Here is a 12377-nt window from a genome sequence, read left to right as displayed (position 1 = left end):
TAGAAGGACGAAGAGGGATCTCATTGAGACCTTTTGAATGTTGAAAGGCATAGACAGAGTAGATGTGGAAAGGATGTTTCCCATGGTGGGGGAGTTCAGGATGGAGAGGTGTCAATTTAAAACAGAGATGCGGAGAAAATTCGTTAGGCAGAGGGTGATGGATTTGTGAATTTTTTTACGCCAGCAGCTGTGGAGGCCAGGTCATTGGGTGTATTTAAGGCAGAGCTTGATAGTTCTTGAATGGATATGGCATCAAAGGTTACTTGGAGAAGGCCGGGGAGTGGGGCTGAGGAGGGGGAGAAAGACGATTCAACCATGGTTGAATGGTGGAGCAGACTCGATGGGGCAAATGGCCTAATTCTTCTCCTGTGTCTTACGGTGTCTCCTCTGCCCCCTCCTCTCTGTCCCTTTCCCTGCCAAACCTCTCTCCTACACAACCCATTATATCCCACTCCTTGCTCCTCTGGGCTCCCCTTCCTCCCTCCTACCATTCACTCATCTGCCTTATCTAACCACCCCTCCCCCAGTCTTGACCTACCTCCTCCGTCCCAGCCCAGCCACTGTGAACATTGACCTTCACCTGAAGGCCCAGGGTCACGATGAAAAGCTTGACGCACTTGCTACAAACGGAGTGGTCGGCACCGGACTGTGCGCACACAGACGAACAGCTCCTGCCTAATGACACGGGGGTTTTGTCTGACTGGCCTATCCTCTCCTGAGGGCAACGTCCACTCCCACTTGCCCTCAACAGCAGGATAGCATGATTCTTCTTGCCCCCCCCCCCCCCCCCCCCGACCTCATCCCTCTGTTGCTGCCTTGCAGTGGCTGCTGTGTACCTGGGAGCTGGCTGGTGCTCACTGGATGAAGCTCTGACGACGTCTGACAGTGGGAGGCAGGAGCTGGTCCAGGTGAGAGGCTCAGCCAAGCTTCCGTGGGTAGGCAGGGAGTGTGTTTCTGCCCAGGGTCCGTAAGCTTCGGCCGGTTCACCAATGGCTGCCGGGAGCAGGAGAGTCAGGTACAGATTCATTCATTTATCACGTTTATGGAAAAGTACGGTGAAATGAGTCGTGTGCGTTCACAACCAACACAATCAAGGGATGCGCTGGGCAGCCTGCAGGTCTCAGCACGCATTCTGTGCCAACACAAGATGCCCACAATGTTCAGCAGGACAACACAAGCAACAAGTACAGCAGCAGTAAGAAAACAAAACAACAACAGGAAGATGGGCCTCTTGCCCTCCTACACATACCCACACAGCTCTCAACCCCAGGGTGGGCCACCTCTGTCCTTATTACCGGGTGGGTAGGAGCTGTCCTTCAGCCTGGCGCCACGTGATTTCAGGCTTTTGTATCTTCTGCTCCATGGGAAAGAGTAGAAAAGAGAATGTCCATTATTCTGAACCTCCTTCAAAATAGGCTTTCTCCACCGAGGAGGATTTTTTTAAAAACAAAATATACTTTATTCAAAAATAAAATTATACAATAAACCATTCAATGACTCTCAATCCTTTACAACTGTTTCCATTATGGTCTTTACATTTTCACATTTTTCGCCACCCACATGGCACTCTGTTATTCCATATTTACATACACTTGTTTAGGGGTATACACCCCGCCCCACTACCCCTCAACTCCTGCGGGAGAAGAATCCTAGACTGTGGTCCTTCCCACCGAGCCCTTGCAGTGGCTGCACCAAGTTTGAGTGCATCCCTCCGCACGTACTCCTGCAGCCGAGAATGTGCCAGTCGGCAGCATTCCCCCACGGACATCTCCGTATGCTGGAAGACCATCAAGTTTCGGGCCGACCAAAGAGCGTCTTTGACCGAGTTGATGATCTGCCAGCAGCACTGGATGATGGTCTCGGTGTGCATCCTCGGGAGCAGCCCGTAGATCAGAGAGTCCTCTGTTACGCAGCTGCTGGGGATGAACCTCGACACTGTCCCTTCCATCCTCCTCCACACCTTCTCCGCGAACCCACAGGAGGATACTTCTTGTTGGGTTCTGACGTTTTAATCCAACGTTGGTTCAGAGGTCAGGAAAGAAGCACGAAACCTGTTGCTTCACCATCATTTTATTAAGCATTGATAGAACAAAGGAAAGTTGAAACAGTGATAGAGGTCTACAAAGCAGAGAGAAAGACAAAAGAACTAAGATGGTGCTGCCTTGTGGGGCAGCTATTTTTATACCCATAGATAAGGAAAAGTTCCATTTGAATTTGTGGATAAGGGTCAACCAATTAGAAAGCCATTATTCAAATAATGCAGTACAAAGAGAAGCTTTCAGAATCATACCAATCCAATATAACCACTAGAATCATATTAAACTGTTATACACATATAAGAACTACTTAAAATACAAGCAGATAATTGTTAAACTGCAATGAAAATGTGAATTAAACATCCTAATCTAAGAATTGAACAGTTGGATCCAACATCAAAGTAGAGAACCTCATTTGACTCAGGTATTTCCATCAAGGAAGGGTGCCCTGTCATGGTAGGGAACTGCTGTTGAGATGGAGCACTTCCATCTAGAGAAGCAGATTCTCCTGTGTTATCACCGTACGCTGGGCTGGGACAAACATTTGGCTCTTATTGGGGAAGTGGACATGGACAGTGGGTGGGAATGTGATGGGAGGCGGGAGGATCCCGGGATACCCCAGTCAGTAAACACACACCCAGTGTTGTGAGACCCGCGATGAGTCAGCTGGAGTGTGAGGGAGTGGGTGTGGGTTGGGTCAGTTGAGCTCAGAGGATGGAGTCGTCCTTGGCTGAATGTGAACATGAGCTGACAGTGTGTCTCTCAGGTGCGGTCAGTTGGCGAACGGATTGTGCTCTACCTGTTAAACCGGATGATCTGTGGGAACAGGGAAAGACCACCGGACGTCCTTCCTTTCCGACCTCATCCCATCGATGAGTTTGCCAAGATCTTCTGGAAGGACAAGGAGGCGGCTGGGTTCTACACTGTGAAGCTGAAAGGTACACTGGTACTCAGCGCACGGAGCAGGAGTCATTCATTCATATTTCCTTATGACTTAGAGATTCTGCTGCCCATCAACTCCATGCCAGCTTGCGGAGCAATCCTATCCCCTCCTAATTTCCCCTGTAAGAAGTGTTTCTCCTCACATTCCCGTTAACTGCCCCCCCCCCCCGATTCTCACCTCCACACCAGGGATACTTTACAGAAAAGAGAAAGTCTGCTGACGCTGGAAATCCAGGCAACACACACAAAATGCTGGAGGAACTCAGCAGGCCAGACAGCATCTATGGAGAAGAGCACAGCTGATGTTTCAGGCAGAGACTGCAAAATCTCTTCCAGGGATGCCTACCCCGAGCTTTTGTCCTGCTGAAGGACCTTGGTCCAACATGTCAACTGTACTCTTTCCCTTAGATACTGCCTGGCCTGCCGAGTTGCTCCAGCATTTTGTGTCTGGTACTTTACAGAGGTCAGTTGACTTGCTTTGGGATGTGGGAGGGAACTGGATTACCCATGAGAAACCAACACGGTCGGACGGACATTGCCCGAGGTCAGGATTGAACCTGAGTTTCTGGAACCGTCAGGCAGCTGCTCCACCTGCTGTGCTACTGTATTATCTGTAGGATTATCTATAAAGAGATGGTTTATTGATCCTGTTATTTTGTTAGGAACCTGGTGTAAAAATCTGCTCTCCCTTTCACTCTGCTGCAGTGCCTCAAAAAGGCAGCATCCCTCATTAAGGACCCCATCACCCGGTACATGCCCTCTTCTCATTGCTACCATCAAGGAGGAAATACAGGAGCCTGAAGACACACACTCAATGTTTCAGGAACAGCTTCTTCCCCTCTGCCATCAGAGTCCTGAATGGACAATGAAGATATGAACACTTCCTCACTATTTTTATTTGCTCTCTTTTTGCACTACTTAACATCTATTTCTTATTGTAATTTTTTTTTAAATTATTGCTCTATACTGCTACCTCAAAACAACGAATTTCACAACATATGCCAGTGATAGTAAATCTGATCCTGATTCTGAACTTGGCCCAAATCTGTAGTTTAGTGTGGGAGACTACCTGTGAGGGCTTGTGTTGGACGGGACGGCCCAAACTACGCAAATGCTAGATACGGTGATCAGTTTATTATTGTCACGTTTACCCAATGTGCAGCAAAATTCTTTTGTTTGCTTGCCATCCAGACAGATCATTCTGTGCGAAAGTACCCTGAGGTAGAATAGAAGGGAGAAACAATAGTGTTACAATTACAGAGAAAGAGCAGCAAGACAAATAATCTTTATCCTCTGTGTGGTCCATTCAATAACCTTATAACAGTGGGGTAGGAGTTGTCCTTGAATGTGCCGGTGCACCTTCACAAGATTCTTTTAAAATCTTTTGTCCAATGGGAAGGAGGAGAGAGGATGTGAGGGATCTTTGATTATGCTGGCTGCTTTCCCAAGGCAGCGAGAAGTTTAGACAGGGTCCATGATGGACCCTGAGGCTGGTTTCCTTGACGTGCTGAGCTGTGTCCACAACTCTCTGCAGTTTCTTACAGTCGCAGAGGGAGCAGTTGTTGTTCCAAGCTGTGATACATCCAGATAGGCTGCTTTCTGAGTCGTGTGATGGACTGGGCTGTGTGCACAACTCTCTGCAATCTCTGAGCAGAGCAGATGCCACACCAAGGTGAGATGTAGGGGATGGAATGGTTTCAGTGGTGCCTCCGTATAAAATAAATCGATCAATGAAGATCGCCCGAAACATGCCGAATTTCTTATGCCTTCTGAAGAAGAAGAGGTGCTGGTGTGTTTTCTTGGCTATGGTGTCTCTGTGGCTGGACCAGGACAAATTGCTGGTGATACTTACTTTAGAGATTTTTTTAAAATCAAAATATACTTTATTCAAAAATAAATTGTATACAATAAACCATTCAATGACTTTCAATCCTTTACAACTGTTTCCATTGCTGTCTTTACATTTTCACACTTTTCACCACCCACGTGGCACTCTGTTATTCCATATTTACATACACTTGTTTGGGGGTATACACCCCCCCACTCCTCAAGTCCCATGGGAGAAGAACCCTAGAGATACAGCATGGAAATGGGCACTTCAGGCCCAATAAGCCCAAGCTGCCCAACTACAGCCATGTGACCAATAAACTTACTAACCCGTTTGGGATGTGATAGGAAATGGTAGCACCCAAAGGAGACACACCACGTGGTCATGGGGAGAATGTACTTCTCACAGACGGTGGCAGGAATTGAACCTGAGTCATTGGCGCTGTAATAGTGTGATGCTAACTGTTAAGCTACAGTGTAGCACAATTTGTATGTTAATATTTATACAGGTGTCCCCTGCTTTACGCCACTTTGCTTTTACAAAAAGCCTACATTAGTAACCACATTAGTTCTCACATTACAGAGGATTTTCACTTTTACAAAAATTTTCCTGTATAAATTAATGGTTCTTTGCTTTATGCCATTTTGGCTTAAGAAAGGTTTCATAGGAACGCTCTAAAGGGGTGGGGGACACCTGTACCTAGGAACCTGAAGTTCTCACTCATCTCTACCTCAGCACCACAGATACAGATAGACAGGTATTCCATCCAGCTTCCTCGTCAGCAGCTCCTTTATTTTAGTAACACTGGGAGAAAGGTTGTCTGTCGTCTGTGGTAGAATCTCATGGGAGTCCTGTTCCTTCACCCACTGCACGTCAGGGTCCTGGGGATCAGGTGGGCTGGTGCGAGGTGGATAAAGTGCTTGCTGCTCAGCCTCTCTCTGCTTTGTCCCAGGCAGCCTGTGCTGTGCCGGCACCAGCCAGTGTTACCAGCTGCCCGTCCTGGACACCGTGTTCGTCCGCAAGAAACACCGGCGCCTGGGCCTTGGGCTGAGGATGCTGGCCGACTTCTGCAGTCAGTTCCCCGCTGACCAGGATTTAGGGATCAGCCGACCCATCTCACCGGCCATGTACAGAGGTACAGGGAGTCACCAGTGTTGGACTAGATTGTTTCAAAGGTTCATTTATTATCAAAACATGTATCCGTATACAACTGTGAAATTTGTCTTCTCCAGATAGCCATGAAGTAAAGAAAGAACATGAAAGTCATACAGAAACATCAAACCCACCCCCACACAAAAGAACAGAGGGCATCAACCCCCAAAACCCCCCTGCCCTGCACAAAACAAAACATTGACCCCCCCAAACAACCCCACCTCTGCGCAAGTAACTAACAGAACATCAACCCCAAGCACCCTGAAGTCACACAACAAAACAGAAAAGTTTAGTCTGTTTAATAGTTATTTTTTTCTGCAACTTAACAATTATCTGCTTGTATTTTAACTAGTTCTTAAATGCATACAATAGGTTAATAAGCTTCCTTGTGGCGACAGTACATACATGGAGTTGTTCAGGGTATCTCCTAGTGGGCACAGTACGTATATGCAGTTACTCAGTGTGTCCCCCTAGTGGTTATGATTCTGGAAACTTCACTTGGTACTGCATTATTTGGATTAAAGCTTTCTCAGTGCTTGACTCTTATCTACAAATTTGAATGAAATTTTCCTTTATCTATGGAGTGTAAAAATAACTGACCATGAGACAGCACAATTTTCCCCTTTAGACTCTCCTTCTGTTTGTAGACCTCTATATCCGTTTTCAACCCCCTCTTTGTTCTATTGACACTTAATAGAGCGACGGCGAAGCAACAAGTTTTGTGCCTCTTTCCTGACTTCTGAAATAAACTTGGATTAAAACACCAGAATCCAACACCAGCTTAGTAGGGCTGGATAGTGCACGGATTAACCCAGTGTTGGATCTGCTGATGTTGATTCGGAGATTCTTTGGAAGTCAAGAAAGAGGTATAAATTTTGGTGGTTAGGGCCGGTTTATTAAGTGTTACAAGAGCAAAGAACGAACAAAGAAAAGAGAAAATTTTAAAAAGAAGTCATGGTTGTCTGATAGACTGTCTAGAGATAACACCACTCCAAATATAACAGTTAACCTATAAAATAGCCAGATTCAAGTGGTGTGGCACTTGCTACAGAAAAACTGAGAAAATTCCGGAAAATACAGAACCAGCTATATTAAAATTATTAGAAAATGACAGGTGTATATGTGATTATATAAAAATTATAAACAAGCGTAGGAAAGTTAAATTATATGGAAAATTACAAAAAGTAACAATTCTACATCTTTTTGTGTGTGTTGTTCTGGTTTCTATCGCTTGCAGAATCTCTTGTGTAAACAGCACATGCAGTGTTTCATGGGGCGGCTTGTGCAGTTCAGCAGAAAGGGTGTGAACTATCCCAGGAGCGGGATTGGCCAGCAGCTGCATACTGGGTTATCGGAGTGGGTGATGGGGGTACGGAACAAGGTGCAGGAAAATGAGCCTGTGCTCTCTCTCAGTTTGCCACAGGTACCTGCAGGCTCGGCCTGAGGAACAGGATCGACTGTGGGAAGTGGACAGCCCAGGGGGCTGGAGCCAAAGGGAAAACGTGTGGTTGCTAATCCAGATGGGTGATAGACCCCCAGTCGGTGAGTCCCCTTTATAGAGCTCCGTCAAACACCTCCGTTGTGTCCGCTGCAAGGGACAGGATCTCTTGGTGGTTACCATTTCAATTTGATTCCCCATTCCCATTCCAACAAGTCTGTCCACAACTTCCTCTGCTGAATTTACGAGGCCAATCTTGGGTTGAGGAGCAAAGTCCCACATTCCGTCTGGCTAGTCTCCAACCTGATGGCAAAAACAGCAATTTCTCCTCCCCTTCCCTCCTTTTCTATTTTTTTGATACCCCATTCTGGTTATTCTCTCCCCCTTTCTCTTCTCACTTGCCCTCTGGTCCTCTTCTTTCCCTCTCTTCCACGGTTCACTGTCCTCTCCTATTAGATTCCTTCTTCTTCAGCCCTTTACCTCTTCCTCCTATCATCCTCCAGTTTCTCACTTCATCCCCTTCCCCAACTCACTGGTCTCATCCTGTCAGCTTGCACTCCTCCTCACCACACCAACTTAAATTGACCTCTGTCCCCTTCTTTTCCAGTCCTGATGAGAGGCCTCTGCCTGAAGCATCGGCGATTTATTCCTCTCCAAAGATGTTGAGTGATTTGCCAAGTTCTTCCAGATTCCAGCATCTGCGGGCTCTTGTCTCTCCATTTTGTTGGAGGACCTCAGTGGGTCAGGCAATATCTGTAGAGCAAAAGGAACTGTCAGTGTTTCCGGTCACGAGCCTGCATCGGGACTGAGAGTGGAGAGGTAAGATGGCCGGTACAGAGTGAGGAGACAGGGTTCACTCCTTTCTGCACTGCGTGGGTTGATTGCTTTCTCACCTCTCCCCTCTTCACTTTGTACTGGCAATCTTCTCTCTCTCCTCTCAGTCCTGATGTACGTTTTGACCCAAAATGTCAGCAATTTGCTCCCCCCATTCTTCACCGATAAAAAGTGAAGCCTTAAGAAGGCAGCATTCTCTACCAAGGACCCCAGGTACCCAGGACGTGCCCTCTTCTCCTTGCTACCATCAGGGAGGAGGTACAGGAGCCTGACAACACACAACAATTCAGGCACAGCTTCCTCCCCTCCACCATCAGATTTCTGGATGGACAATGAACCCATGGCTAATCGAAAACTTATCAACTTCCGCTTTAAATATACCCAGTGACTTGGCCTCCACAGATTCACTACCCTCTGGCTAATGAAACTCTTCACCATCTCTGTTCTAATTGGATGCCACTCTATTCTGTGTGCCCTCTGACTCTAGACTCGCCCATGATAGGAGACATCCTCCCACATCCACTCTATCCAGACCATTCAATATTTGATAGGTTTCATTGTGATTCCCCCCCCCCCCCCCGCCTTTCTTCTAAACTCCAGTGGGTGCAGTGAGTCCCTCTGGCAGATTGGAGAAGAGGGCACGTCCTGGGTGACTGGGGTCCTTAGTGACGAATGCTGCCTTCTTAAGGCTTCACCTTTTATGGTGTCCTTGATGCTGTGGAGGCTAGTGCCCATGGAGCTGACTGATTTTACGATTTTCTGCTGGTTAAACATGACCTCAAGAGATAGGAGCAGAATGAGGCCATTCAGCCCATCAAGTCTGTTCCACATTTTCATCCTGGCTGATCCTTTTTTCCCTCTCAAGCGCATTCTCTTGCCTTCTCCCCGTAACCTTTCATGCCCTGAGTAATCAGGAACCTAAAGAACCTCCGCCTTAAATGCACCAGATGACTTGGTTTCCACAGCCACCTGTGGCAATGAATTCCATAGATTTACCACCTTCTGGCTAAAGAAATTCCTCCTCATCTTAATTCTAAATGGACGCCCCTCTGTTCTGAGGTTGTGTCCTTTGGCCCTAGACTCCCTCACTATAAGAAGCATCCTCTCCATGTCCACCCTATGCCTTTCAACTTTCGATAGGATTAAGAGAGTTCCCCTCCCCCAATCTTCTAAATTTCAGTGAATACAGACCCAGATCCATTATCGAACATTCCTCATGCGGGTAACCCTTTCATTCCTGGGATCATTCTGGTGTACCTCCTCTGAAAGTTCTGGAATGGCAGCACAACCTTTCTTAGAAAAAGGGTTCAAAACTGCTCACAATACTTACCAGTTCCTTATAAAGCCTCAGCATCACATCGTTGCATTAGCCTTCCCCACCACCATTTCACCCTGCAAGTTAACCTTCAGGGAAATCTGCACGAGGGACTCCTAGGTCCTTTGGCACCTCTGAAAATAGTCTCCACGTCTGCTCCTTCTAGCAAGTGTATAACCACACCCTTCCCGACGATTTATTTGCGGTAGAAGGAACAAAAGCGTAGAATATTTTCTAAACGGAAACTCCAGCCATTGCTGTTCTGCCTTCATCCCCATCAACTTTGGCCAGCTCCTTTCTCATGCCCTTTACTCAGCTGTGCTACTGTACATCTGACTTTAGCTACTCTTTCTCAAATTGCAGAGTGAAATCTATCATATTATGATCACTGTTTTGTAAGGGTTCCTTTACCTTAAACTCCCTAATCAAATCTGGTTCATTATGCAACACGTAATCCCGACTAGCCTTTCCCCTGGTGGGCTCCACCATGGGCTGGTCTAAAAAGCCATCTCATAGGCATTTTACAAATTCTGTCTCTGGCTATCCACATGATCAGTGCCTCTTGTCATCTTATATCAGGTACCTACCTCCTGTAACTTAGAGGTGACTACCTCCCTGTAGCTCCTGTCTATGGACTACTCAGTGAGCCGAAGGTCATCGAACTGCAGCTTCAGTTCTTTAACATGTCAGGCACCAAGACCTCGCCTGGCTGGCGGTGAGAGGGGCCCTCCCAGTCCGATCCCTCCTGTACGCCTGGAACGTCGTCTCCACACCCCTCTGCCCACGGGAGGACTGCAGAGAGGAGGATTCAGTGACCCACCTCTTTGCACACTGTGGGTTCGCGGAGAAGGTGTGGAGGAGGATGGAAGGGGCAGTGTCGAGGTTCATCCCCAGCAGCTGCGTGACAGAGGACTCTCTGATCTACGGGCTGTTCCCGGGGACGCACATGGAGACCAACATCCAGTGCTGCTGGCAGATCATCAACTCGGTGAAAGACGCTCTTTGGTCGGCCCGAAACTTGATGGTCTACCAGCACACGGAGATGTCCGTGGGGGAATGCTGCCGACTGGTACATTCTCGGCTGCAGGAGTACGTGCTGAGGGACACACTCAGACTCGGTGCAGCCACTGCAAGGGCCCGGTGGGGAAGGACCACAGGCTAGGGTCCTTCTCCCGTGGGGGTTGAGGGGTAGGGGGGTTGTGGGTGTACCCCCTGAATGTAAATATGAAAGAACAAAGTGCCACGTGGGGGGCAAAACATTAGAACTTTGAAAATGTATGGACAGTAATGGTACCAACTGTAAAGAATTGAAAGTCTTTGAATGGTTATTGTATATAATTTTATTTTGGAATAAAGTATATTTTGTTTAATAAAAAAACACGTTCTCTGAGGAGCTGCAGCTCAGTGCACCTGGTGCAGATGTGATTATCCGGGAGGCTGGAGGTCTCCCAGAATTCTCCCAGCTCACACAAAGAATGCAACACCGTCCCGGAGCCGTTCTCACCGCTCTGACTGTGTACTAACAGATGAAGAAGAAATTTACCAGAAACTTCCCTCATGCAAGCTTGTTGTCACCGGACCCTCCACACTCGAACACTGGTCCCCTCACACGATGACTCCGCTTGTCCTAGGCCAAAATCCCGCGAGTGCTCCCTTTTCAATCTCTTGTCCTGTCCTTTTCTGTCGCCTCCTCTCTTGATTCGACTGGGCCACCGGAAAAAGAAAAAGAAAACATGACTCTCGTTTTTTTTTCATTAAACATTTCAGATGACTCAGCTCAATCCAGAAGCTTCTGAAAGGGTTAAGGGTCAAGGATGCAGAAGAGGCAGTGCGGCATAACGAGGTGAAAGGGCAGGAGCGCTGATGGAAAGAACGGAGGAAGATGCAGTGACCAGCCAGAGGAAGGTTCCCTCAAGTCGCTCTGAGACACACCGTTCAATCCAGATCAAACAGGTGACTTAATGCTGGTTCAGCAGTGACTATCCACACCTCTTCAATCCCCAACACCCTCGAGGGGGATCCCTTCCTCAGCTTCCATGTAAAAGCTCACGCTGCTGATATTTTATACTGCCTGTTTAGCTGGTGGGAGACGAGCTGGATTGTGTTTGTCTGCAACTGCCTGATATGAGTCCCTGCTGCGGCTGTTTCTGCAGAAACGTGGCTCCAGGACAACGTCCATGCACCATCGATCGACAGGTCATGGCACTCAGGGACTTGGGCTAGATTAGTATTTTAAAATGTTGTAACTCTGTGTTCTTCTGCAATCATAATGATATGTGCTGTGTGTGACTGTTGGTCCAGCGCTCTGCACCTTGGTGCCAGAGGAACGCTGTTTTGTTTTGGCTGTATTCATGTATATAGTTGAATGACAATTAAACTTTTGAATTTGACCGTCAGCTGCTTAAACCCCACCTGGGACCTCCAGCTGTGTGGCTTGGAACGGGCATCAGTCTCAGGACGTTGCAAGCTAATTTACAGCACTTCCCGAGTGCAGTCACTGTTGTGACGTTGAAAGCTGACCACCCTATCTGTGCATAGCAAGATCCCAGCGGATCTCTGCCACGTGCAGAGTTTCAGTGGTGTTGGGTAGATACTAACGCTGGAACTCCAAGTTTCACTTTCAAATGGTGTTCAGGGCTGGTCGGACAATGACCTGTTTCTGTGCCTTCGGTCCTGTTTAGTTCCCTGTTCCCTGACATCCGGGGCAGATACAGCCTCTGTTTAGCATCACATTGAAACACAGTACAGTGGGGCATTCACCCATTACCGCACTGGAAGCAACTGCTTGGATTGTGTGTGTGTGTGTGTGTGTGTAATAAATACACACATTTA

At 47.5% G+C, this 12377-nt stretch overlaps 1 protein-coding gene across 1 annotated transcript in view; it reads left to right on the top strand.

The window, feature by feature from the left end:
- The window catches only part of fam169b (family with sequence similarity 169 member B), a 19210-nt gene extending 6833 nt beyond the window's left edge, over positions 1-12377 (top strand). Inside the window, exons 4-8 of the mRNA XM_073025552.1 lie at positions 823-908; positions 2803-2974; positions 5759-5941; positions 7372-7500; positions 11313-12377. Coding sequence (XP_072881653.1) covers positions 823-908; positions 2803-2974; positions 5759-5941; positions 7372-7500; positions 11313-11341 — 599 coding nt within the window. The 3' untranslated portion in view covers positions 11342-12377. The remainder of the gene's footprint in view (positions 1-822; positions 909-2802; positions 2975-5758; positions 5942-7371; positions 7501-11312) is intronic.

Source organism: Hemitrygon akajei, chromosome 21, assembly GCF_048418815.1.
Source record: "Hemitrygon akajei chromosome 21, sHemAka1.3, whole genome shotgun sequence".
In the NCBI taxonomy this organism is placed as follows: domain Eukaryota; kingdom Metazoa; phylum Chordata; class Chondrichthyes; order Myliobatiformes; family Dasyatidae; genus Hemitrygon; species Hemitrygon akajei.
This window is presented reverse-complemented; position numbering and strand designations above follow the sequence as displayed.